Source organism: Filicampus tigris, chromosome 5 (genome assembly GCF_054856515.1).
Source record: "Filicampus tigris isolate MCC_2025a chromosome 5, RoL_Ftig_1.0, whole genome shotgun sequence".
Classification (NCBI taxonomy): Eukaryota; Metazoa; Chordata; class Actinopteri; order Syngnathiformes; family Syngnathidae; genus Filicampus; species Filicampus tigris.
The window spans coordinates 20,773,885-20,797,049 of NC_141221.1; the positions used below are offsets into that span (position 1 = coordinate 20,773,885).

General features: G+C 41.0%; 5 protein-coding genes across 5 annotated transcripts; 2 read left to right on the forward strand and 3 right to left on the reverse strand.

Annotated features, from left to right (window-relative positions):
- Positions 1-169: 169 nt before the first annotated feature.
- Positions 170-2,998, reverse strand: LOC147147735 (uncharacterized). The gene is made up of 6 exons (XM_086031625.1): positions 2,990-2,998; positions 2,659-2,743; positions 2,365-2,457; positions 2,165-2,268; positions 2,027-2,095; positions 170-1,957 (listed from the first exon to the last, which is right to left on the reverse strand). The coding sequence occupies exons 2-6, from the start codon at positions 2,729-2,731 to the stop codon at positions 1,820-1,822; spliced, it is 477 nt and encodes a 158-aa protein (XP_085887751.1). The 5' UTR covers positions 2,732-2,743; positions 2,990-2,998; the 3' UTR covers positions 170-1,819.
- A 1,020-nt stretch (positions 2,999-4,018) lies between these two features.
- On the reverse strand, positions 4,019-6,114 carry cox6a1 (cytochrome c oxidase subunit 6A1). The gene is made up of 3 exons (XM_086030680.1): positions 5,959-6,114; positions 4,378-4,520; positions 4,019-4,306 (listed from the first exon to the last, which is right to left on the reverse strand). Exons 1-3 carry the CDS (start codon positions 6,059-6,061, stop codon positions 4,217-4,219), a joined length of 336 nt encoding a protein of 111 aa, XP_085886806.1. The 5' UTR covers positions 6,062-6,114; the 3' UTR covers positions 4,019-4,216.
- Positions 6,115-6,449: 335 nt separating this feature from the next.
- LOC147147737 (C-type lectin domain family 4 member E-like) lies at positions 6,450-9,752 on the forward strand. The gene is made up of 8 exons (XM_086031044.1): positions 6,450-6,537; positions 6,768-6,848; positions 6,929-7,012; positions 7,099-7,167; positions 7,245-7,298; positions 9,050-9,189; positions 9,322-9,437; positions 9,513-9,752. Exons 2-8 carry the CDS (start codon positions 6,770-6,772, stop codon positions 9,664-9,666), a joined length of 696 nt encoding a protein of 231 aa, XP_085887170.1. The 5' UTR covers positions 6,450-6,537; positions 6,768-6,769; the 3' UTR covers positions 9,667-9,752.
- A 1,952-nt stretch (positions 9,753-11,704) lies between these two features.
- Positions 11,705-12,770, forward strand: pla2g1b (phospholipase A2, group IB (pancreas)). Its single transcript, XM_086031315.1, has 4 exons — positions 11,705-11,778; positions 11,857-12,013; positions 12,110-12,237; positions 12,608-12,770. Exons 1-4 carry the CDS (start codon positions 11,742-11,744, stop codon positions 12,730-12,732), a joined length of 447 nt encoding a protein of 148 aa, XP_085887441.1. The 5' UTR covers positions 11,705-11,741; the 3' UTR covers positions 12,733-12,770.
- Position 12,771: 1 nt separating this feature from the next.
- prkab1b (protein kinase, AMP-activated, beta 1 non-catalytic subunit, b) lies at positions 12,772-21,668 on the reverse strand. The gene is made up of 8 exons (XM_086031314.1): positions 21,250-21,668; positions 20,702-20,823; positions 17,501-17,670; positions 17,326-17,419; positions 14,885-14,999; positions 14,676-14,809; positions 14,525-14,593; positions 12,772-14,228 (listed from the first exon to the last, which is right to left on the reverse strand). The coding sequence occupies exons 2-8, from the start codon at positions 20,804-20,806 to the stop codon at positions 14,151-14,153; spliced, it is 765 nt and encodes a 254-aa protein (XP_085887440.1). The 5' UTR covers positions 20,807-20,823; positions 21,250-21,668; the 3' UTR covers positions 12,772-14,150.
- Positions 21,669-23,165: the final 1,497 nt, after the last annotated feature.

Sequence of the window (23,165 nt, forward strand, 5' to 3'; positions counted from 1 at the left end):
TGCCCCTAGGTGTGATTGTGAGTGCGGATGTTTGTCTCTGTGTGCCCTGCGATTGGCTGGCAACCAGTTCAGGGTGTCCCCCGCCTACTGCCCAAAGACAGCTGGGATAGGCTCCAGCACGCCCCGCGACCCTTGTGAGGAGAAGCGGTACAGATAATGGATGGATGGATGATTCAGTTGTGCTAACAGTATGCTTTTTATGGCTATATTTTGCAGTGATACAAGTGCACTGCAACATATGTGTAACAGTGGTTTCTTTACAAATCACAGTAACAGTGCCATGGTACATTATTCAGTATCACTTATGTGATCTGAAAATGATTTGCTAATTGTATCTTTGTTCATCAATCCATCCCAGCAACATATGGCGACAGGCCAAACAATTAAATGCTTTTCCACTAGATGGCAGAACGCACAATTGATCTAGGGGTTGCCGACCTTTTTGAAACTGAGAGTGACTTCTTGGGTATCTATTAATTGCCTAAAGCCCATCAGTTTGTTACACACTTTTAAAATAACACATTTGCCCAAATGACCTTTGGTTTTAGGAATTAAACATGTTACCAATGGAAGAAACATACATATCTAAATACCGCACTTATTTGTTTCTGTAGTGTGTACGTTTTCAAATAATCACCCTTGTCTCACTTTCACTTGCCCCTCATACTGAATCCGGAGCTATTTTTGAAACAGGCCCTGGGCTACTCATGGTCATTGGTTTCCCTACCTGGTGCTCACGAATGAATTAACCATCTAATACCATTCATACAACAGAATAACTTCACGTTCAACTAAACAGACCAGTTTTCACACTGGGTGAATCAATTTGTGAGTAAACTCAGCACAGCTCATTATTTCAATATATACTTTTTGGAACATTTTGTTTGGTCATGTGTTATGGGTTTTCCTCATAGCAGTTTGGGTGTTGTATTTTATTATTGAAATTTGATATCAATGAAGGTGATGTTGATACCTACAGACCTTTAAAACCTTTTTTTTCTTCAACCATAGGGCAGTTTGCCTGCTTGGGGCTACTGACTGAGCAAGTGTGAGTGGGTGAAAGTCAGCTGTAGAATATGAATCACTACACTACTAGTAGCAATACTTGACCTGTTTAGTTGAATAGTTCTTTTTATATAATTTAAAAAATATTGTTTCATGAAGCTAACAGGTGGCTAGATAGGTGTACCTTCTGCCATCAATTGGAAGAACATTTAATTGAAGAATATGAATTGAATAACTACATTACCAGTAGCAATACTTGACCTGTTTAGTTGAACAGTTATTTTTACACAAATTATTTTTTTAAATATTGTTTCATTAAGCTAACAGGTAGCTACATAGGTGTACCTTCTGCCATCTAATGGAAGAACATTTAATTGCAGAATATGAATTGAATCACTACACTAACAGTAGCAATACATGACCTGTTTAGTTGAACAGTTATTTTTACACAAAGTATTATTTAAAGGGAGGTTTGACAAGAGAAACATAGCTGAAACACACACCTAAAAAAATAATCTCTAATATCTAAAAAACAGTACCTGCATAAAGAACAGTTTTTATGGCACAAACGAGCACAAAAAAACAGTCTATTCCCACCAAATTTTGCATGAGATGTTGGAGCAGCTTCAAGCAGGTCTGATATCATACATAAAGATTTTTTAAAAGATTTTTTAAATGTAGTTTTTGGTCTTCATGCAATATGCAAGCATCCCAAAAATGTCCTGCTCAAGTGTTGATGCAAATTTGCTGAGACATACATTTTACCCTAACAGCAGAACACTTCATTACAGCAGTTATGACCAAAGAGTCTTGGTCACATCAGCTGCTTATCCAGTAGGAAAATTTCCTTTTCCAACTTCCGCATTTTCAGAGATCTGTAGGCCATCTCTTGGTCACGATTCTCAATCTCTTTTTTGAGGTAGGAACAGTAAAGTGTTCTTAAATCTTCAGCCTGTAAAAAACAACATGCACTTATATTGAAATCTTGAATGATCATCACCAGTTGATGACCTAACCTCACCTCTGGAACTCTGGCGACAAATGAAGCACATGATGAGCTGATTCCCCGGAGACACGTCCTTTCCGCCTTCTATAAAACAACAAGTATGTCACAATCTGCCCAAATACCAGAACAATACTAGTTTTCTGAACAATTTACCTCTGCTAAATTAATGTCACTGTCACTAACGTCTGTCTCACCACTGCTCGAGCTCTCTGGTTCAGTCTTTGTTACAGGCAGGAAGAGGAGGGGCTGGCAGGGCACTGCAGAGATAAGAGTAACAGTTTAGTTGATACCTTTTGCGTTTTTCTTTTAACTTTATTTTTAATTAAAGAGGGGTAATGTGCAATCAGACCCACCATTAATAGAAGAACTCTCAAAACCATTCATGACAGAGGAACCCTCAGAACCATTCATTATCTCAAAACAGGGTCCTCCAGGTGACACCTTTTCTTCAAAGCAAAAGTAAACAGTTGAGCAATAAGTACCGAAAACTTACGATATGGACGAATCCAACATTAGCACCTCAAGATTAATTCATTCATTAATCAACCATCCATATACTTTTAACACTGTAAACCTCTGTGGAATGTTAGAGCTCTTTGTGAGCGAGACAAGTGTGTATATGGAGAGAAAGAAAGAAGGCGCCTTACCTGGCCCGCTATTAGCAGTATTGGCATTATCAAAGGCCTTTTTAGTGTTTCCGCCTTTTGGCTTAAGCTTCATCTTGTTATGTACCTTTGAGAGATGTTTCATGAGATTCGAATTACTCAGAACGGACGTAGACAAACACTTGTCTCCGGGGCATAACGTACACTTCACACGTATGTTCTTGCCTTTACATTCAACCATACTGAAATAGTGCCTGTATTTCCATCCTGAAAAGGCCAGTTTTATCTCGATACACGGATTTGGAATCGCCATCCTGCTCACGGAAAATAGTGTGGCCGGTTGCCGCGTGTAGAGGTTTGTGGTAACACCCACCTCGCTGAACTCTCGCACTGGATTGGCTTACCATCGCATTGTACGCCACCTTTAGCCAATCATCATTTCCTGTGCGTGCGTGCGTGCGTGCGTGCGTGCGTGCGTGCGTGCGTGCGTGCGTGCGTGCGTGCGTGCGTGCGTGCGTGCGTGCGTGCGTGCGTGCGTGCGTGCACCCGGAATGGTCGCCAGCTAATCACAGGGCATGAAAATGAAATATAATACGATACAAATATTAAATGATACATACCACTTATATGGACTCACCTTCACTTCAACCCCCACCGTTGATTTAAAATGGGTATACCCTCCATATTACTCCACTGACTGTTATCTGCAATTAATTTACTAAATAGCCACATGATGTACCATATTTAGACAAGGTTTAATCGTCCGTTTACTGAACGTGCTGTCTTTGAGCAGACACGCTTATGTATATGATCGATGATTGGTAAATTTCAATGTAAAGCTCGCATCGACTGTTCGGTCTCTCTCATTATTAAAAAAAAGAAAATAATCTGTATTTTTATATAATACAGTTTGGTTTGTTTTCCGGTTTTTCTTTTTACCATTTCACCCCTGGTAAAAGAAATATTGAATGGTCAGCGTTTTTTTAAAGAATCCCAATGCATTTAAATGGCCGTCAGTTACATGCAGATTTTCGCTAGTCGCGGCCGGCCTGGTCCCTATCCCCTGCGAATAGTGGGGGTAAACTGTACATTTTTATCCACGTTTGGAAGAGGTCTGACTTCTATCTGATGATGAAGTCTTCTCTCTTTACGATGCCTCAGTGCATATATGATTTTTTTTTCCAGTGGAGAGCAAAAAAAGCACTATTGTGTCACCTAAGCCACACAGTGTAAATCCAGCCTAACAAAAATTTATGCGAAAAGGTCAGTCTGATTGTGCATTAAAATTCAGATACAAATGCAGATATTCATTTGACTTCTTGTGTTTTGAGTTGATTGTTTTTTTCTATTGAAAAAATACATTAAAACTGCATTACAAACTAGACAGAAGAAATACACAAAATACAGTTAAGTTACTTTATTTCAGTTATTTAAGGTGACATTTTGCTTAACAGTACAGAGCAAATAACTCAGGTCCCTCGTGTTCAGAGGTAAACACAGAAGAGAAGTAAACTGCAAATGAGTGTGTGTGGTCCTGGAAAGAAAAACCTACTGAGGGAAAACTGGTCCCTACACCAGTTATGAGGTCTGGAGAGAGGGTCTACTCCTCGTGACCCTCATAGCCGTCAGGAAGGGCGTTCACGTGGGCATTGTGGAACAGTGTTTTGTTGCCATCTCCCCAGGGGAATCGCTGTTTATAAATAAAATACAACATTCAGAAGGTCAAGTCAAACCAAATGACGTTATTCATTTAAGTCCAACCTTGCTCCGAATTCGGAGGTGCGAGTAAGGGATGAACTCTGGCTGTTCATGGCTGTGTTGTTGCTCCTTCAGGTACATGTTTAACATGCACACTGCAACACCAGGCAGGGCAACCACAAAGGTGAGTATCTTCCATGTCTTAGCTGGAGCGTTGGAAAATCAGGATCAGACAAAACAGGAATTTTACATGCAACCAAGGTGTGTTGAAAAAAAGTTTTTCTTATTATTTGATACACTGTAATGGACAGTGCTATGTAACATTTGTTTAAAATCCTTTTTCTGACCAATGTAATGGTCACACAATGAGCCAAATTCATGATTACGCATGTTGTTTTCCGTGTTCCACTCCATTTGCATTTTTCCATCTTAGCACAACCACAAACGATAACGTACAACATATGTCCTAGTTTTAATCACGACTTCGAAAGATCAAGCACAGGCGGTCAACAAGTGAAGTCAATCATCTTAGATGTGCAGGGATATGCCCAGTAATTGTGCATGTACTGAATGGCAACTTGGCAGGATAAAAATAACATGGAAATAAAAAATAAAAAATAAAAAATAAATATAAATATATATATATATATATATATATGTGTTATCTGGCGAGGGCGCAAACACCCATGTCAACTGGCTTCTGGGAAGCAACTTGAGATTGTCGCGATCGTGCTGTTTTCACCTTAATTAAAGGTACAGGTATGTATAGATATAAAAAGAAGTTATGTCAAAAAGAAGCATTAACGTGTTTGAAGCAGTATTCTAATCGGCTCCATGCTCAATAAGTCTAAAAAGGAAGATATGCACAACTGCTGTTTGTCTGTCCGATCGCATTGTTTTCACCCATCCCAAACCGCTTATCCTCACGAGGGTCGTGGGCGTGCTGGAACCTTGGGCAACATTAGTATTTTCATTACCCATTTTGCAAAGATTGTAGTTGTCAGTGGATCACTGACCAACTGGCTTCTGGGAAGCAACTTAACATGGTTAACATGTTGCCAAAGGTTGCCCAAGTCAACTAGTCCACGTGCTGATCCGTGTAATTATGAATGAGTTGAAAACAATGTGATCAGATGGACAAACTGCGTGTCTTCCTTTCAGACTTATCGAGCATAGAGCCCATTACAATATAGCTTCAAACACATAAATGCTTCTTTTTAACATTGCTTCTTTTTACATAGACGAGACGTTTTGTTTCAAGTGTTCATTGAAGAATTGAAAAGTTCTGCAGTTGAACCATTTTTCTGATGGAAAGTATAAAAGAAATAAAGTTGAAACATTTTGATGTAGCACCGTGTGACCGTCTGTAGTTTAATTAAAGATTACGTACATCTTAACATAGAATTTGAGCATCGTAATTTAATGGACGAATTCACGTGATTTCAAATAGTAAATGGATCACATATTAGCATTTTCGCGAAACTTGTCTTGACTGTTGTCGAGTCAAGGATACCAGGCTAATGCTAGTGCTAACACAACTGACGGCAACGCAACAAGGTCACTGTGGTATCGTAGCCCTTTCTCGTTAAAAAACCCGAATGTCATTAAATCAACGTGTAGTTTTAAATCGATTGTCAGACCCACCGGCTTGCTCGCCATGACCAGCAGCTGCAGCAGAAAGCTGGCGACGGGTCTGGGTTAAGGAAGACCTCAGCAAGGCTTGAGTCAGTCGTCCCACAGCCGCCATCTTCGCTTCAAATGGCTCTATGGTGGTGACAGACCGGAAAGACGTTTGGACGAACACTCACGTGACAGGAAATAGTTTTTAACGGCTCTTACATTATTATTATTAAAACATAAATTCTATTTATTTTCTGCAGTTATTAATGCATTATGTGGCGTTCGTTTTTTTACTCTCGTTTGTACTTTAGATTAAGTTGAACTGGAGCTTATGTAGCAATATTGTGTTAATGAATGTATTGTATCCTACTTAAAAAAAAAAAAAAGTTAAATACTGACATAATATATTAGAAATAAATGAATAAGAGCGTCAATAACGTTTCCCATGACTTATGTCAAGGACCCCAGACACACAAGCAGATCGATACTAGCTGACATTTAAAGGGGGAGGACTTTGTGTCAGAGTCCAATTTGGCAATACTGTACAATTGTACATTTTCTATTCGACCAAGATTCGTGGGGGGAAAAAGGCTGTTTTCTTGGGTACGTGTATATGTGTTGGAAATTTGTTTACATAAAGAATGGTCTATTTAAAGATACTCAGTGAATGTGGATTTATTTTAATTATTTTTTTATGTAGTTAAGATGTCATTGGTAAATGTGTACCTACATTAATCATGCTTTAGCTCTTATTAACAAGTTCAAAATTTGCATATTGTGATACTGTAAATTGTGAACATGCCGGTGAAATGAACATGAACATGTGTTTCAAGTGATGGAAGCTCGGTACAACCAATTTGAGTCAACCTCTGAGAGATTTGAGCTTGCAGATCAGAATATGACTTTGCAGAAAGGTAGAATACATTTCAAGTCATATGATTGAATTATTCCAGATATCTCTCTGTTCTATAAATATGTTGTTTATCATTTATAGGTATGAGGAGGATATTTCGATATACCCTGTATGGCATCCTTGTTGCCCTGCTTTTAATTCAGCTGATGGTTACTGGGATCAAATGTATGTCTATAAAGTCATTGCCGTTCAGTAATATCTTGGCAAATTCTTACAGTAAGAAGCGTTACTATGGTTTCCTCTGCTTAAAGTCTCACAGTTAAACACGGAAATCACTGACATCAAACTTCACCTCGAAAGACTCAGCCATAAAGCCTCGGGTAAGAAAGTAAAGCCTGACTTATAACGTTGTAGCAATACTGTAAGTAACTTTTCTTTTTTTACTTCCCAATTGAAGGTGATGGGGCAACTATACAAGATGTTCACTTAGAAAAACGTGTTCCAGTTAGAGGTAAATATTGAGGTTTCTCACTAACATCTATCCATCCATTTTCTGCACCACTTTTCCTGTTCAGAGTACCAGAGAGCAAAGCCTATGCAAGCTGACTTAGGTCAAAAGGTGGATTACAACCTGGACTTGACGAAAGGCAATCACAGGGCGCATATAGAGACAGACAAACATTCACACTCATATTCACACTGTCACTGAGGGGGAACTGAACCCATACTTCTGGCACCAGGTAGGGGTTTGGGGGTGGGTGTGCTGGGGGGTTTTATGGATGGCAGCTGTCGCACAACGAAATGCATCGGCCAGTCTGGAAAATCCAGACATTTTCCGAAATTCCCAATGGCCACTGCACCCCTGGTATCGATCAAGCCCCTCTAGCCCCGGGAGAGAAAAAAATCCTGGAGCCGTGCATGCTGCACTGTTTTCGGTACATGCAGGGTTTGGATTTTTTTTCTACTGGTCCAATCAGATTCCAGCCTCGATGTATTGCCCTGTCAATCTAATCTGCCCATACATGGCCTTCAGAATCAGTGCTGGCCAGCATAACTTAAACCATTAGCACTGTTTCTTCAAACAATCATATTTCATATTTGTCCTCAACACCTGGTGGTTTTAAGAGGTGGATTAAGTCAGGTAAGGCCCTCCTGGAGGTCCAGGTATTAGATGTACGGCCTGTCACTGAATGAGCCACTGCACCGTCCTCAACTTTATCAATAACACTCCTTGATAATGTTCATTATTCAGGATGTCCACAGATCCTTATAGAGGAAGTCAACCCAAACATATTCTTTTCAAGAATATGTTCTATGCACAGGTGGCATGGTGGTTGACTGGTTAGCACGTCCACCTCACAGTTCAAAGGTCGTGGGTTCGATCCCGGTCCCGGCCTTCCTGTGTGGAATTTGCATGTTCTCCCCGTGCCTGCGTGGGTTTTCTCCGGGTACTGCGGTTTCCTCCCATATTCCAAAAAAACATGCATGGTAGGTTAATTGAGCACTCTAAATTGCCCCTAGGCGTGATTGTGAGTGTGTGTGTTTGTTTGTCTGTTTGTGCCCTACAATTGGCTGGCAACCAGTTTGGGGTGTCAGCTGGGATAGGCTCCAGCGCCCGCGACCATTGTAAGGACAAGCGGTATAGATAATGGATGGATGGATGGATGTTCTATGCATGCTCACTGTTTGAAACAAGGCATTCTGATGAATATTGCGTTTGTGGAATATGAGTTAAGCAGCAAAATCCATCCATTTTTAGCCATCTCAGGGGGCGGCCATTTTGTAACTTCTGTCAACTGAAAATGACATAACAGTTGCTTAGGTCTCAGATAACGACCAATCATGGCTCAGCTTCAGAAAACAGGTGAGCTGTGATTGGTCGTTACATGAGCCCTGAGCAACCTCAATGTCACTTTCAGTCGAAAAGAAGTGACAAAATGGCAGCCCCCACAGATGGCCAAAAAACGGGTGGATTTTGATATAGTCCATAAACACCGTATTAATCAGAATGTCTTGTTTCAACTAGTGGGCCTGCATAGAACATATTCCTGAAAAAATATGTTTGGCTCGACTTCCTCTTTAAAAGGGCGAAATTCATTATTCCAATATGAAGGCCCCAAAAATGACATCATACTGAAGTCAAAATATACAGAACTGCTACATTTGCCAGATACGGTATAGAAAATGTCCTAAGAATTTGCCTGCAGACACTGTACTTATTTCCCAGTTACAGCATTTGACCATATTACTGCATCAAACCAGGAGCATGTAAAGAGGGATGGGTGTCGTTCCAAACCAGCTGCTACTTGCTGTCGACCACCACCGCCACCTGGAGCAAAGCTGAGCAGCAGTGCCTTTCACATGAGGCACATCTGGTGGTTGTGAATGGTGTGGAGGAACTGGTGAGCTTCATGTCCAGCTCCATTCAGCTAGCATATCCAGCAGAAACTGAATTAACAAATGATCACATTATTGTTATTGTAGGACTATCTTTCAGAAATTTAATTAACACCGTAACGTTGTTGTTACTGTAGGACTATCTTTCGGAAATTTCTGAAATCACTTATAAATACTGGATTGGGCTGGTGGAACGAGCTCACGAGGGAGAGTGGAGTTGGGTGGATGGAACTTACTACAGTGTAACCCCAAAGTAAGTATCAGTTGTGAAAGCCATTAAAAGCACAATTACATGCTTAATGATTTTTCTTTCTGTGTGCGTTCTTAGGTTCTGGGACGTAGATCAGCCTGACAATTGGGCCTTCAGGAAAAAAAGCGAGGACTGCGGGCAGCTTCATGCTACCGACGTACGCGTACGCCGGCGGTGGAATGACGCTGACTGCAATGTGTCATACAACTATATATGTGAAATCGGCGTATGAGTCTCCTTTCAATATGACAGCCCAAACAAGAGTGATGTATTTTGGTTGTAGTGCTTTTCAAACATTTTCATAAAAGTTCAAACAAATTGCATGTCTCCGATCTATGAATATAATGAGTTGACATAGGTGTCTTTTTTATTACTTTGTACACAAGATGGAACCTTACAAAAGACGTTTTATAATCTGAAATACCCTCATAACATCACCAAAATATACTGTGCTCTGAGTCGTAACGGAACAAAACATCCATCCATCTATTTTTGACACGGTTTGTCGTCATGAGGGTCACAGGTGAGCTGGAGCCTATCCTAACCCGGCCAATGGAGGTGCACATATGAACAAACAAACATTCACACCTATGGGCAATTTGAATCTTCAATGAACCTTACCTAACGTATTTGTTTCCGGAATGCGGCAAGAAGCTAGAATACCTGGAGAAGACCAAGGCTTACGGGGCGACGATGTGCAAACGCCACACTGGATGGCCTGAGCCGAGCTTCAAACCAGGACCTTTCGACTGAGAGGCAGACGTGCCAAGCACTTGACCCACATGCTGCCTGGAACAAAATTGATCAAATAATTTCACGGTACATTGTGTGACTTGGTGGGACTGCAGTCAATCAGACCAATACAGGCTTCATGATTCCTTCATCCATGCACCCATTCGGTCCACCTGGCTATTAACTATAAGGACAAAAGTATGGGATACATCAATTAAAACAAGAGGGGAAAAAAAAGTAAAATATGGAATGGGTTTCCTGTTTTAAGTTCTATCAGCTTTCTGCAAGATTTTGAAATTGACACACAGACACACTCAATGTCAGTTTTCAATTGTAACATACTATATTGCCTTTTCTGCTAAACTAAGTTGAACATTATCAGGAATTTTCAGTGGAACGACTTGGGAATTCTAGCAAGTGTTTGCTGTTTACACAGCTGTGTGTCAAGTTAGATCAAAATGTATAAGTGCAATCGAATGGCATGGTCGTCCAAGAGAGAGAGAGAGAGGGAGAGCAAGAGGGAGACAAAAAAATAGTCCAAAGACAACTGGATTAAAGAGGAAGTCAACCCAAACTGTTTTTTTTTTTCAAGAATATGTTCTATGCGGGCCCACTAATTGAAACAAGACATTCTGATTAAAGGGACGGTTGGGCCAGGATGGCCATGTTTTCACTAACAAGTTCATTTTATATATTTTTGATCAGGAAAATAAAAAGAGTTGTCATTTTCTATTTTATGAATAAATTTGGGAGAAATTAGGAAATAAGTCACTCCATGAATAACGCCCCTTGTTAATGAGGCGTTCTATCCCTGTTCGGCCGGAGTCACGGGAGTAGCCGATTCCAAACCCTTCATTGGAAATCATTGTACTTTCATTGCTTATAACGTCCAATAACGGCGATCAATTGGCATCAGAATTTATGTGGACATCGCAACTAATGCCCTCTTAGCTCGTCAACAATAGCTCACCTGTTTTCTGAAGCTGAGCCATGATTGGTTGTTATCTGAGCCAGGATTAACTGTGATGTCATTTTCAGTCAACCAAAGTGGCAAAATGGTCACCCCCTGAGATGGCTAAAAATGGGTGGATTTTGCTTCTTAACTCATATTCCACAAACGTAATATTAATCAAGAAGGACTTGTTTCAACTAGTGGCCCTGCATTGAACATTCTTGAAAAATGTTTGGGGTTGACTTCCCCTTTAAGGCATTGGAAAAGTCATAGGACTAAGATCTTGTGTCATTTTGTGTTTACGTCTTGAAACATGACCAAAGGACATAACTAAAACGATAACAGAAGTTAATCATTCAGTAGTTGCTAATTTAGTAGAATCGTATAGTTCACAAGTGATGACTGATTTGCATATCCCATCAAACGAAACCATGTTTTCATTCTTGCTTACTGTAACCAATTCAAAGGAAAATTGCTTGATTTGAATGTTGAGAAGTGGTTATATAAAATTCCCAAGTCCAAAAAAATTTCCACTCCTCCCCATGTACTCCTTATCTCTCGCACACCTCCTGGTCTATAAGTACAAGCTGTGACAATGTTGCCTGTTTCTCTGCAGGGCAACCATGAACCTGACAGCTCCTCTGCTGCTGCTTGTCACAGGTGAGACTTCTTAAAACACAGCAACACGTACAAAGAACATGGCTGGCTTTTGCTTCATTCATCTGTGCCATTCGCCAGCATGTGTGGTCAGTGGGGCTCGACTGCCAAAAGCCTTATGGCAGTTTGGGAACATGATCGAGTGTGCCCAGCCAGGAGTTAACCCTCTGAAGTACAACGATTATGGCTGTTGGTGTGGCTTCGGGGGCACAGGAAGCCCACGGGATGAATTGGACAAGTGAGGAGGAGACGCCGAAGGCTGCATTCACTCATTACTTTGAAAGACAGTTGAGTATTACGCTTATATTAAAAAATGCAAATCCGCTCGTTTTAGGTGCTGTTACGTCCATGACAAATGCTATGAAAGAAGCAGAAAGATTCCTGGATGTACGGCCATCGCTGATCTTCCATATGTTCTGGTTTATGATTTCACCTGCTCAAATAACCAAGTCACCTGCTCAGGTGAGTCCGTGACCCAACTGCAGATTATTATTACATTCCATATGCTAAGGGAATAAATACAACAGAGCAATTTGAGAGTCAGGTTGAGTGATGAATGCAGATTTTTAATTGTGAACGCTTGACTAAATGTCAAAATTGGCCAGAGCACCAACAACAATAAGCATGTTCAAAAAATATACTAGTACTGTCTCTTACTGACAATGTCAGTTTAAAGTGACTTAGAATTTTTTGTACAGTTCTTCTGTGGGATGACAGTAGATAGTACAAGTGTGTACCACTGTACCCAATGCAATATACTGTATATACAGTTGACTTGGGTTGTGATATTCTTCAGGGTTCATGACGTAATGTTTCTGATGTGTCTTTGTAGCCACGAACAACAAGTGCCAGGCGGCCGTGTGCGAGTGCGATCGAGTGGCAGCTCATTGCTTTGAGCAGGCCAACTTCAACCCTGAAAACAAAAACCTGGATCCAAAAGTCCACTGTGTCACCTGAGCAACACAATCAATAAAGAAACACGTTTTCACCACACAGTTCTTATGAAAATGCACATTTATTTCTCATTTGGACACACAAAATGAACATTCAGAAATGAATCAGAAATAGATCCAAACAATTATTGGTCTCCATACGTCTGTTTGCTTCTTGGCCTCAAAAGGCACTCAAATTTGATAGCTTTGGATTGACATTCGAGGCAACGTGAACTAAATATGGTTCACAGACGAAAGGTTTACACAATAGTTCTCAAACAATTTTTCACAAGGATTTTAACACACCTAAAGAAAATGACAAAGTAGTTGAATGTCTCACCAGCGGAGGTGTCAAATACAGAAAGTAGACAAAACATGCCACAGTTTGGCTTTAGTCACAGGTGTTTCTACTCAAGAGCTCGTTTACCGGCCGGTTGAGGAGAAGAACATGTGGCTAAAGCCAAACTGTGGCAGGGTTTTTTACTTTCTGAGCCTGGATTTGACACCTCGGCTCACCAGGCGGCATAATCTGTCGGTCACACTTCAAACGAAATTGGAATGAAAAGATCCACAACATTCAAGAATATAAACAGCAAGTCGTAATTAACACCAACAGACTGGGCCTCATTCACTAACCGTGTGTTCGCGCGAATTTGCGAGTCAAACGTGCATAAAAAAATCTGTGATTCATCAAAATCTTCGCACTTGAATTTGTGCGTATTCTGCAAATAAACATCCTCAGCCAAGCATACGCACAAATAATGACGGATCAGCTTTCGAAAAAAAAAAAAAAAGTCAAACGCATCTTTTACCCGAGATGCGCAACATATTGAAACTGCAGTCATTTATAAAATCAATAATACATTTCATTAAGGACTTAAATCTGCCATTTGCTAATGAGTTGACTAATGTCCTAAACCCTGAAGGACACTTTTCATCACTTTCACGTTCAAGTGTATGTATGCGTATGTACTGCATAAATGAACCATGTGTAGTTCCTGGTTAATCCAAAGTTTGTGTATCGATCACATACAATTTAACGTTGGAATTAATTCAAAATGATTGATACCAAGAATACTGTATATGTCAATTTCTGTGTTCACCAAGCTTTCCGATGAAACCAACCTTTTGAAAATAGGATAAAGCTGAAGAAAGTCTTCATTTCATCAAGTTCATTTTGAATGAATTTGAATACTGTACATATTGTACGCACGGTGGTGCAAAGAAAATGGGCATTACATCATGAATCTGACAATGATTTTATGTATACTGTACTTAACTTGTGCGTAGAGTAAGAACTTTTCCACGCATTTCTTAGTGAATGAGGGCCACTGTGATTAAAAAAAAAAAAAAAAAAAAAAATCTAAATTTAAAACAACATCAGATAGGCTTGGGCTTTTATTTGACAACCACAACATTGCCATGACAAAGAACTCAAATTTGCTACACGGGCTTGTACAGAAGAGTAGTCACATACTTCTTTTTGTATCTGTGTGTTGCACTCAGAACCATTACGCCATCCTGGGACAAAACAAAATGTATTTGATTTAGGAAAGGGGAAGGGGTTTTTCCTTGTCTCATGGAGAAAAAACAGTGACAGTCCTACACCACTGCAAACTACGACCACAGTATTAGACATTTTTAAATCAATATCTCTCCAACAATGCCAGCCAATCAGCCCGAATCCACTGATTGGGCTTGCATTGAATCTCATTAGAGTGCGCAGTAGCTAATGTTGTGATGCTGCACATGATTGCTGTTTGTCATGTGTACAAATGCGTGCAAGAATGACAAAGCGGACATGATGTTTGTATTACCTTGATGGAGAGGGCGTATAGGTGATTGAGCATCACATGGTTGGGCTCAGGAAGCAGGGTTGGGTCGCACTGGGAAAGACCAAAAGAAGACTGACTTGAGCTCATATTAAATACAACGTTTGACAGGAGAAATGGTGAAGGTAAGACATACAGAGATCCCCGTGTCTTTGTTGAGCAGCACTTGGAGCAGGTGTGGAGGTAAGATAGGAGGATGTTTGAGCTTGTCGTCTGACTTGACAACGTATGCGTCCTGCTGGTAGGGACCAGGAGGGGAACTGGACAAGTCTGATCAAAATAAATACATAAATAATAATCAGCAAAGTAAGAGTCGCTCAGAACAAAACCAAAAGTGAACAGTACCTGATACGTCTGCAGAATCTTGAGAGTCAATTCGGAGGGCATCAAAGACCTCAAAGTCGGTCGTCTTCACCTGAATAATGTTATTCACGGTTCCGGTTTTGGTCGTGATCACGGCCTGTGAGAGCACAAAGAGATAAGTACTGAAATACATTCAAAATTTGAGTTTTCATGTAAACTTGTAGTGTCTTTTTTTTAAAGTAATGAAATATAACAAACAGGGTTCCTACAGAAGTGAAATTGAAGACTTTTTAAGAAATACAGTATGTAAGACCATTAAAAAAAACTTTGTTAAATACCTATGTCACCGCTAGATCAGCAAAACAAAATCTGTGAATTGGTGTTAATTTATTTCTCCAACATGAAAATGTGGAATGTGTGCAGGATGAACAAATGCAACATATTAAGTAGGCTGCTCACACGACACCACCGGAGCGCAGACACAACATGCAGATTGAAAATCCGACGGAGGGAGTTTGTTCCTTGCCTCTCATCGAGGTTGTATGATTGGACAACTTAGCATTGGACTCTAGCATCTTCATTCCCGTTGCACCCATCTGAATTCTTTTATTTGAATGTGATGCAAAAAGCCTCAAACGCATAGCTATCCACCGGCTTGGGTCAAAGGTGAAAGGATTGTTTACTCAACAAAGCTTTGTTGAATTTGTTGAAATGTCCCCATTTCTCTAATATGAAATGTGTGGCTAGGTCAGGGATTAAAGCAAAAAACATTTCATTTGACCGAAAATTTATGCTTAGAATGCCTGCAGTCAATTAACCAAGAATTTTCAGTGCTGTGGGGCGCACACTGATTCTTTTGAAATAATATTGTACGATGAGTATATATCTTGTCGAATATTAAAGGCAAAAAACGGTGAGTGTTTAACATAATATGGTTCTCCCTCAGATGTTTTTAAAGTCAAATTTTGTGCATTCTGATGATTTTTGATGCGTACAATGCCCTCTATAAAAAAATATTGTTACTAGAATCTGCATTTATTGGTATAAAGCAATTAGAGAAAATGTGAAAAGGACATTTTGAATGCGGTCCACAATTTCGCCTGTTGCCTCATTAATGCCACATTTTTTACTCTGTAGCACTATTCATCATTATTATTATTATTATTATTTATTCATTTGTATGCACGTTCAGATGTGAAGCTTGCAGATGTGACGTGTGCAAAAAAAGACACGTGTATTGGGTATGGATAGTCTTGACAGTGCATTCTTATCAATAGCGCATGCTTGGTTAACTCCAGTAACGGTTGTGACATGGATGGGGAAAGGTCGTGCTCTGCTATGAAAACACACACTTGCACTTTCAGGTCGCAGACGCGGTCAGCCATTGATGCCGGTGCGTTTGTTGATGTCGCTGGGGGGGCACGGGTACAATGCTCAAAAGAGAGAAAAGTGCAGCCTTGTGTGTGGCTTCTAACTGGTGGCGGAACAGGACATTTTTATCCTTACGACCACACTGATTTTTGTCATGGCATTATATACACGTGCACGTACCTAGCTGTTTCTTTTTATTTTTTTTTAACACCGCGATCAGTCGGGCACGCCATTTTCTCCTTTCTGGTCAAGTCATGACCATCTCTATCTTTTTTTTACTGCAGTGTCGATGTTTCCCAATGCGGTGACTTCCTCCACAAAAATGTGTCGATAATTACGGAATCAATTTCATCTGAGCTGTTTGCCAAGTTAGCTAAAACGTTGTTTCCTTCTCAATCAACAACAACTGTGCATGTAACTGTGCACATATGAACTTCACTGTCAAAGCGCACACGACTGTTTTTTTCTTCTTAATTTTTCTAAATGATGGATGTCTTTTAGCTAGGATTTTTTTTTTACTTGGGAGGGCCATGGGGTGTGGGGGTTGGGCAAGGATACATCGGTGCGCCGCAAAACGAAAAAAACAAATAAATTATAAACCAAAATCATTCTTCAGAAAACTCTGATAAACATTCATTATTTGTTCACTACAGAGGCTTTGGAGACATGTGGAAAGAAATTCCTGAAAAAAAAAAAAAGTCATAAAATACCCAAAAGTCAATTATCTGGCATAGCACCTGGAGGGGGGTTTCAAGCATATTTCATCTCTGCCAGTGGTTGTAGCAAATGCTCTTCAGTCAACATTTTTTCAGTATTTTGACCACAGATTATGACCCGGGGCTGCATTTTGTTCTCAATGAACATTTATTTAAGATATGTTATTTCAACAAAATGTGCCCCTTTTGAGGAGAAATGGGACACAAAGAAGTTACAGTTGAAGTAAGACCCAGATATCAAAATTCAAGGCTTTTTTCAAAACTTTTTAAGGGATTATTTCCAAATTCTTAAATTGAATGCTTTTAAGTCTTTTTAAGACCCTGTGGGAACCCTGAACATCTAAAAAATAAGACATTACTGACACTATCTAAATAAAACGAGATTTCATTACTCACCCCCGTAGGATCCAACGTCCATTGTCCGTCTACACAAAACCTGTACTGGTGCTCTCCCTCAGGCAGGTCCATGATTGCCACAAAGTTGTTCTTACTGAGTGAGAGGTAGCATGTCATCATTCAACAGAGCCATTCAATTATATCTCATGAACAAACTGCAAGGTTCACACGTGACCTTTTATTGAGAGGGATCTTGGTGGCCCAGTTGTTAAAGGAGCCAGACACAAAGACCTCTTTGGCACTGCCGGCCCAGCGGAACACCGTTGGCCTGGCAAGCGTTGGACACTTGCTGTCACTCTCCAGGTCCTGCTGCCAGGCCAGAAACTCCTGATCCTCCTGTGGTGCCTGGAAACAAGGTTGTTTCCATATTAATTCCGCTTCATCAAGGCTACGTTTGCTGACTTGATAAAGCAGTCAAAGCTAGTTTGGGCTTTTAGGACTTGGATTTGGGGGCAGCGGATGTAGGGTGGCAGGTTCAAGGCTTCTTGTATGTGAAACACTTTCTGGGCAGATGTCAATTTGGGTCCCGAGCACTGCCATGGTACATTTGAGATAGGCATTGAAATCCCGTGGGCCCAGGGGTGCGATCACTCTAATTAATAAATGAATTAAAATTTAAGGCTCCAAATAAGTGGTTCCGCATCCCAGTTTGTGTGGACAAATTTGCATTTTGCAGAGGTTGAGGCAAGCTTGGTGCTAATTACGCCACTCCAGCTAGCTAGCAACGAGCTATGGCTGGCTACTAGTGTGGCTAAATACGTAGCGGAGTCGCACCTAAAGTCAGTAATCATCGCCTCAGAGGCGGCGAATAAACTACATTTCTGACAAGTATCATTCTCACGAAGGGATAACAATGAACGACGGAGAAGCCATGCTACTAATTGCTAAAATATCCATCCATTCCTCCATCCATTATCTTCCGCTTATTCGAGGCCGGGTCGTGGAGGCGGCAGCTTCAGCTGGGAAGCCCAGACTTCCCTCTCCCCAGCAAAATCTTCCAGCTCTTCCGGAGGTATCCCAAGGCGTTCCCAGGCAAGCCGGGAGACATAGTCTCTCCAGCGTGTTCTGGGTCGTCCTCGGAGTCTCCTGCCGGTGGGACATGCCCGGAACACCTCACCAGGGAGGCGTCCAGGAGGCATCCGAATCAGATGCCCGAGCCACCTCAACTGGCTCCTCTCAACGCGGAGGAGCAGCGACTCGACTCTGAGTCCCTCCCGCATGGCTGAACTTCTCACCCTATCTCTAAGGGAGAGCCCGGACACCCTGCGAAGAAAACCCATTTCGGGCCGCTTGTATCCGAGATCTTGTTCTTAGGTGAGAGTAGGAACGTAGATCGACCGGTAAATTGAGAGCTTTGCCTTTCGGCTGAGCTCCTCCTTCACCACGACAGACCGATACAGGGTCCGCATCACAGCAGACGCTGCACCGATCCGCCTGTCGATCTCCCGTTCCACGAGCACATAAATCCAGTAACTGAACACCACTCGGGTTCAGATCGGGGGGGCCGTTCCTCCCAATCACGCCCTTCCAGGTCTCACTGTCATTGCCCACGTGAGCATTGAAGTCCCCCAGCAGAAAGTTGGAGTCCCCAGGTGGAGCGCTCTCCGGCACACGATCCAAGGACTCCAAAAAGGGTGGGTACTCTGCACTGCTGTTGGGTGCATAAGCGCAAACAACAGTCAGGACAAGTCCCCCCCAACCTAAGGCGGAGGGAGGCCACCCTCTCATCCACCGGGGTAAACCCCAATGTACAGGCGTCGAGCCGGGGGGCAATAAGTATGCCCACACCTGCACGGCGCCTCTCACCTTGGGCAACTCCAGAGTGGAAGAGTGTCCAACCCCTCTCGAGAGGGCTGGTACCAGAGCCCAAGCTATGTGTGGAGGTGAGCCCGACTATATCTAGTCGGAACTTCTTAGCCTCACACACCAGCTCCTTCCCTGCCAGAGAGGTGACAATCCATGACCCAGTGTTTTCTTTTCCGTGGAAGCCGGGTCGGAATGGCTCTTTGAGTGTTAAAGGTTGCCGACCCCTGATCTAGGGGAATTACAATTTATCTCTGAACATATTGAGCTTGCTTATTTTGCTGTGTGAAAATAATGTACTTCTTTCATTAGATAGTAAAAATGCAATTTCTTCAGGTATATGTTAAATATCACCAGAGCTGGGCATCACCTAATCATCACTAAGCTCCCATCTGCATATTTATTTAGCCTGACCCACGTGGTCCCAGTTCGGCCCTCGTCGGCGACAGCCAATCAGCGTTGAGAACTTAATGTACACGTCACATGCAGGTGCCGCACAATCAGACACGCCGCCAAATAAAGAAAAAATATCAAATAAAAGACGCACACACACACATGCACAGCGTGGTGATGGGTGAAGTAAAAACAATACGGGGCACATGTCATTGCGTCTGTGGGACCGAAAGGTATACAAGTTACAACACTGTTTTATTTTTTATTTTTTAATTTATTTGGCTACGTGTCAGGTGTGCAGCACCTGCATGTGACGTGATACCGGTTAAGTCTGTTCTCGATGCCGTTTGGCTAACACAGACCAACTGCGACCACATTTGTCTGCTAAATATGCAGACGGGAACTTCATGACAGTTCGGCGATGCCCAGCTCTGAATATCGTAATAATCTCGACATCGCTATAGTCAACTTTAATATCGCATATCGTATGTTTTTCCAATATCATGCAGCCCTACACACAACCCACTCAGAAATACTAAGTTTAAACTGAAATTCTGAATTGTATATTTGTGTTTGAAATCGCCCTACTGAAAATGTATCAAGACAATTAAATACAGTTTGCTGCAATAAACAATGTGAATTTAAGAAATAAAATCTGTGAATTATTTAAAAAATACTTTTGTGCGCTCATCCATGTACAGTCTCATATGCAGATCATTGCCATTCATTTTGTATTATCATTTTATTTATTGTATTATTCTATTTTATTTTTTCCCTATAAAAACAAACACTGAGGCATGTCTTGTATGGCTTTTGTGTGAATTTAGCATTTACTGTTTCCAAGAAAAACATATTTTAAAAATACAAATTGTTCATTCATTATATTGTCATATTTGTATTGTTTAATAAACCCCTTGCTTCAAATCCCTGGGTTAAACCAGCAAAAAAAATCCTCAAAATAAGACAGTTGCTCCTCAAATGAAGTCACTGATTAGCAAAGCTGCTCTGCAAAGAAAGAAAATTTCAAGCCTTGAAATTCAACTAATTTTGATGCTAACTCTCAAAACACACTGGTTTCAATATCAATTCCTTTAGTGAAAGTGTTGTCGAAATGAGCTAAACGCAACATCTGATATTGTCATTGGAATTCATTTGCATTGCACTTGTGCATACTTGTTACCTTTGCATCTTCCCTTTGGAAAATGTCTGCGTCCTCTGTGCTGTCAATCAGGATGTTGGGACGTGCCTCCTTCGTGCTGGCTCTGTCGCTGCTACTGTTCCCCATTCTGACAGCATCTAACACTAGATGACACACAAACACAAACACACATTCATACTCACTGACCACTTCATTAGGTATACTTGCAAAATCCAATCAAACCAAATAAAATAGCTTTATTGAAAATTCTATCTTCACAAAAGATAATGATTAATTTTGTTCGACCAAACATCGATACCATTTGCGTGTATTCAATGATCAATATTCATATTATTGTTGTTGTACCTTGCAGTGGAGTAGAACTAAAATGACATTTTGTTTAGTGTAGTGCCGTGAGATTATTTTTTCTCGTGTAAAATGTAAATGATGTGTCTTGGCATAAAAACAGGGAAATTGCAGGCATCACTGTACAGCACATGCTCCTGGACTGGCCTCTAGGGGCGCTTTGAGACTACTGCAACAATAGTGAACTCTGTGTGGTATTCTACCTAATATCGTATGTTACCTACCTAATGATTCTTAGATGACGTCTGGATGTCTTAGTCTTGGGCCAAAGATATCGTGTAGTCCTCTACGGGACTGGACGAAACCTTAGATCTTTTTCCGCCGTTGTTTCCGTCTTTGAGCAGCAGTTTTCTTGTTTTGAGGACGAAGCGGACGTGCGCTCTTTGTTTACCTAAAGCTACCACACAAAGTGACTCGAGCCTCTATTTTCCAGCCTTTCCTCTACTTTGATTATATCTTTAAACGCCTGTAATCATGAACAGCGAGGACCGACTCGTTCCTTGGAGACTTCACTTGCAGTTGTACTGTGTCTGTGTGTCCAGTTAAAAACACGCCTCTTCCGCCTAGTTTGACTTTAACCCAATTTGCGCCGAGTATGGGTTGTTTGTACTGTAACATCAAAGATTTACAAAGAAAAGGAGTGAAATCAGAGCGATTTAAAACGAGCATTTTCCCCCAAGCTTGTTTGTTGATTGCGCATGAAGACATACAGCAATATAGCAACAAATGGCTATCGTTGTTGTTCCTACCCGGACTACAGAGTCCACATTATTGCTTTTAATAAATTTGGCGTTCTAAGGGTTATACAGTTCTCCAACTATGTTTATAACACACGATGCAAAGTTATTTTTTTGTGACAATTAAAATCCTGGCTCAAATTTAAGTTCTTATTTTTGACGTATTTGCAATTTTCCTGTTTATTCCTTTCAACACATGGTCATCCAATAATTCACACATACATAGCTTCTAAAACGCCTGTCCTCATTTGAGAGTGGTGACCTGGGCTCGGAGGGCCGCAGCTGACTTTTGGTGTATATGTGTATATATATATATATATATATATATATATATATATATATATATATATATATATATATATATATATGGGAGATTTGAACATCAGTTTTCACTGACTGACACTTCAAAATGATTCTCCAATCGAGAACACTGATGAGTGGAGTCTATTGACCATTTTCGTATGTGGTGCATGCATTGACAAGAAAGGCATTCTGAATTGTGAACATTAGAGTAATTATGCATACATTTATAGAGGTTTGACAGAGAAGTGTGATTTATAGAGCCCATTCAGACTATAGTGTAGATCTCTCTGTGTTCCCACGACGATCAAGCCTCTTGTCACTGAAGCCTGTTACCAGACACGCGTCATGAAGATGCCATGTCATCAGTATTGCAGTTGTGATAAAGGTCAGCTTTTTCCCTACCGAATCACTCTGTCACCTTGTGTCCTCTCAATGAAGAAGAAACCTGCCACCAAAGTCATTTAGGATAATTCCGTTAAATACATTCCTTTTGGAGTTGGATGCTGGTTGCCACAATCCGGATACAGTACAGTATGTAATAAAAACAAGTCAGATGTTGAACTTCGGCAGCTGTCGCCTTCAACATTCTCATTTGTCCTTAAAGCGGAAGTCAACCCAAACATATTTTTTTCAAGAATATGTTCCCAGCAGGCCCACTAGTTAAAACACAGCATTCTGATTAATTTTGCGTTTGTGGAATATAAGTTCAGTAGCAAAAGGCACTCGTTTTTAGCCATCTCTGGGGGCGGCCATTTTGTCTTCTGTTGACTGAAAATGACATCACAACTGCTCACAATGACCAATCATGGCTGCCCTGTTTTCTGAATCTGAGCCGTGATTGGTCGTTGTGAGCAGCTGTGATGTAATTTTCAGTCGACAGAAGACAAAATGGCCGCCCCCGGAGATGTCTAAAAACGAGTGGATTAACACTTATTCCACAAACGAAAATTTATCAGAATGCCCTGTTTCAACTAGTGGCCTTGCATAGAACATATTCTTGAAAAAACAATGTTTGCGTTGACTTTCTCTTTAAGTGTTGTTTGTCCATGTGTGTCCTGGGATTGACCGGCGACGGCTCCGTGGTGTACACCACCTCTTGT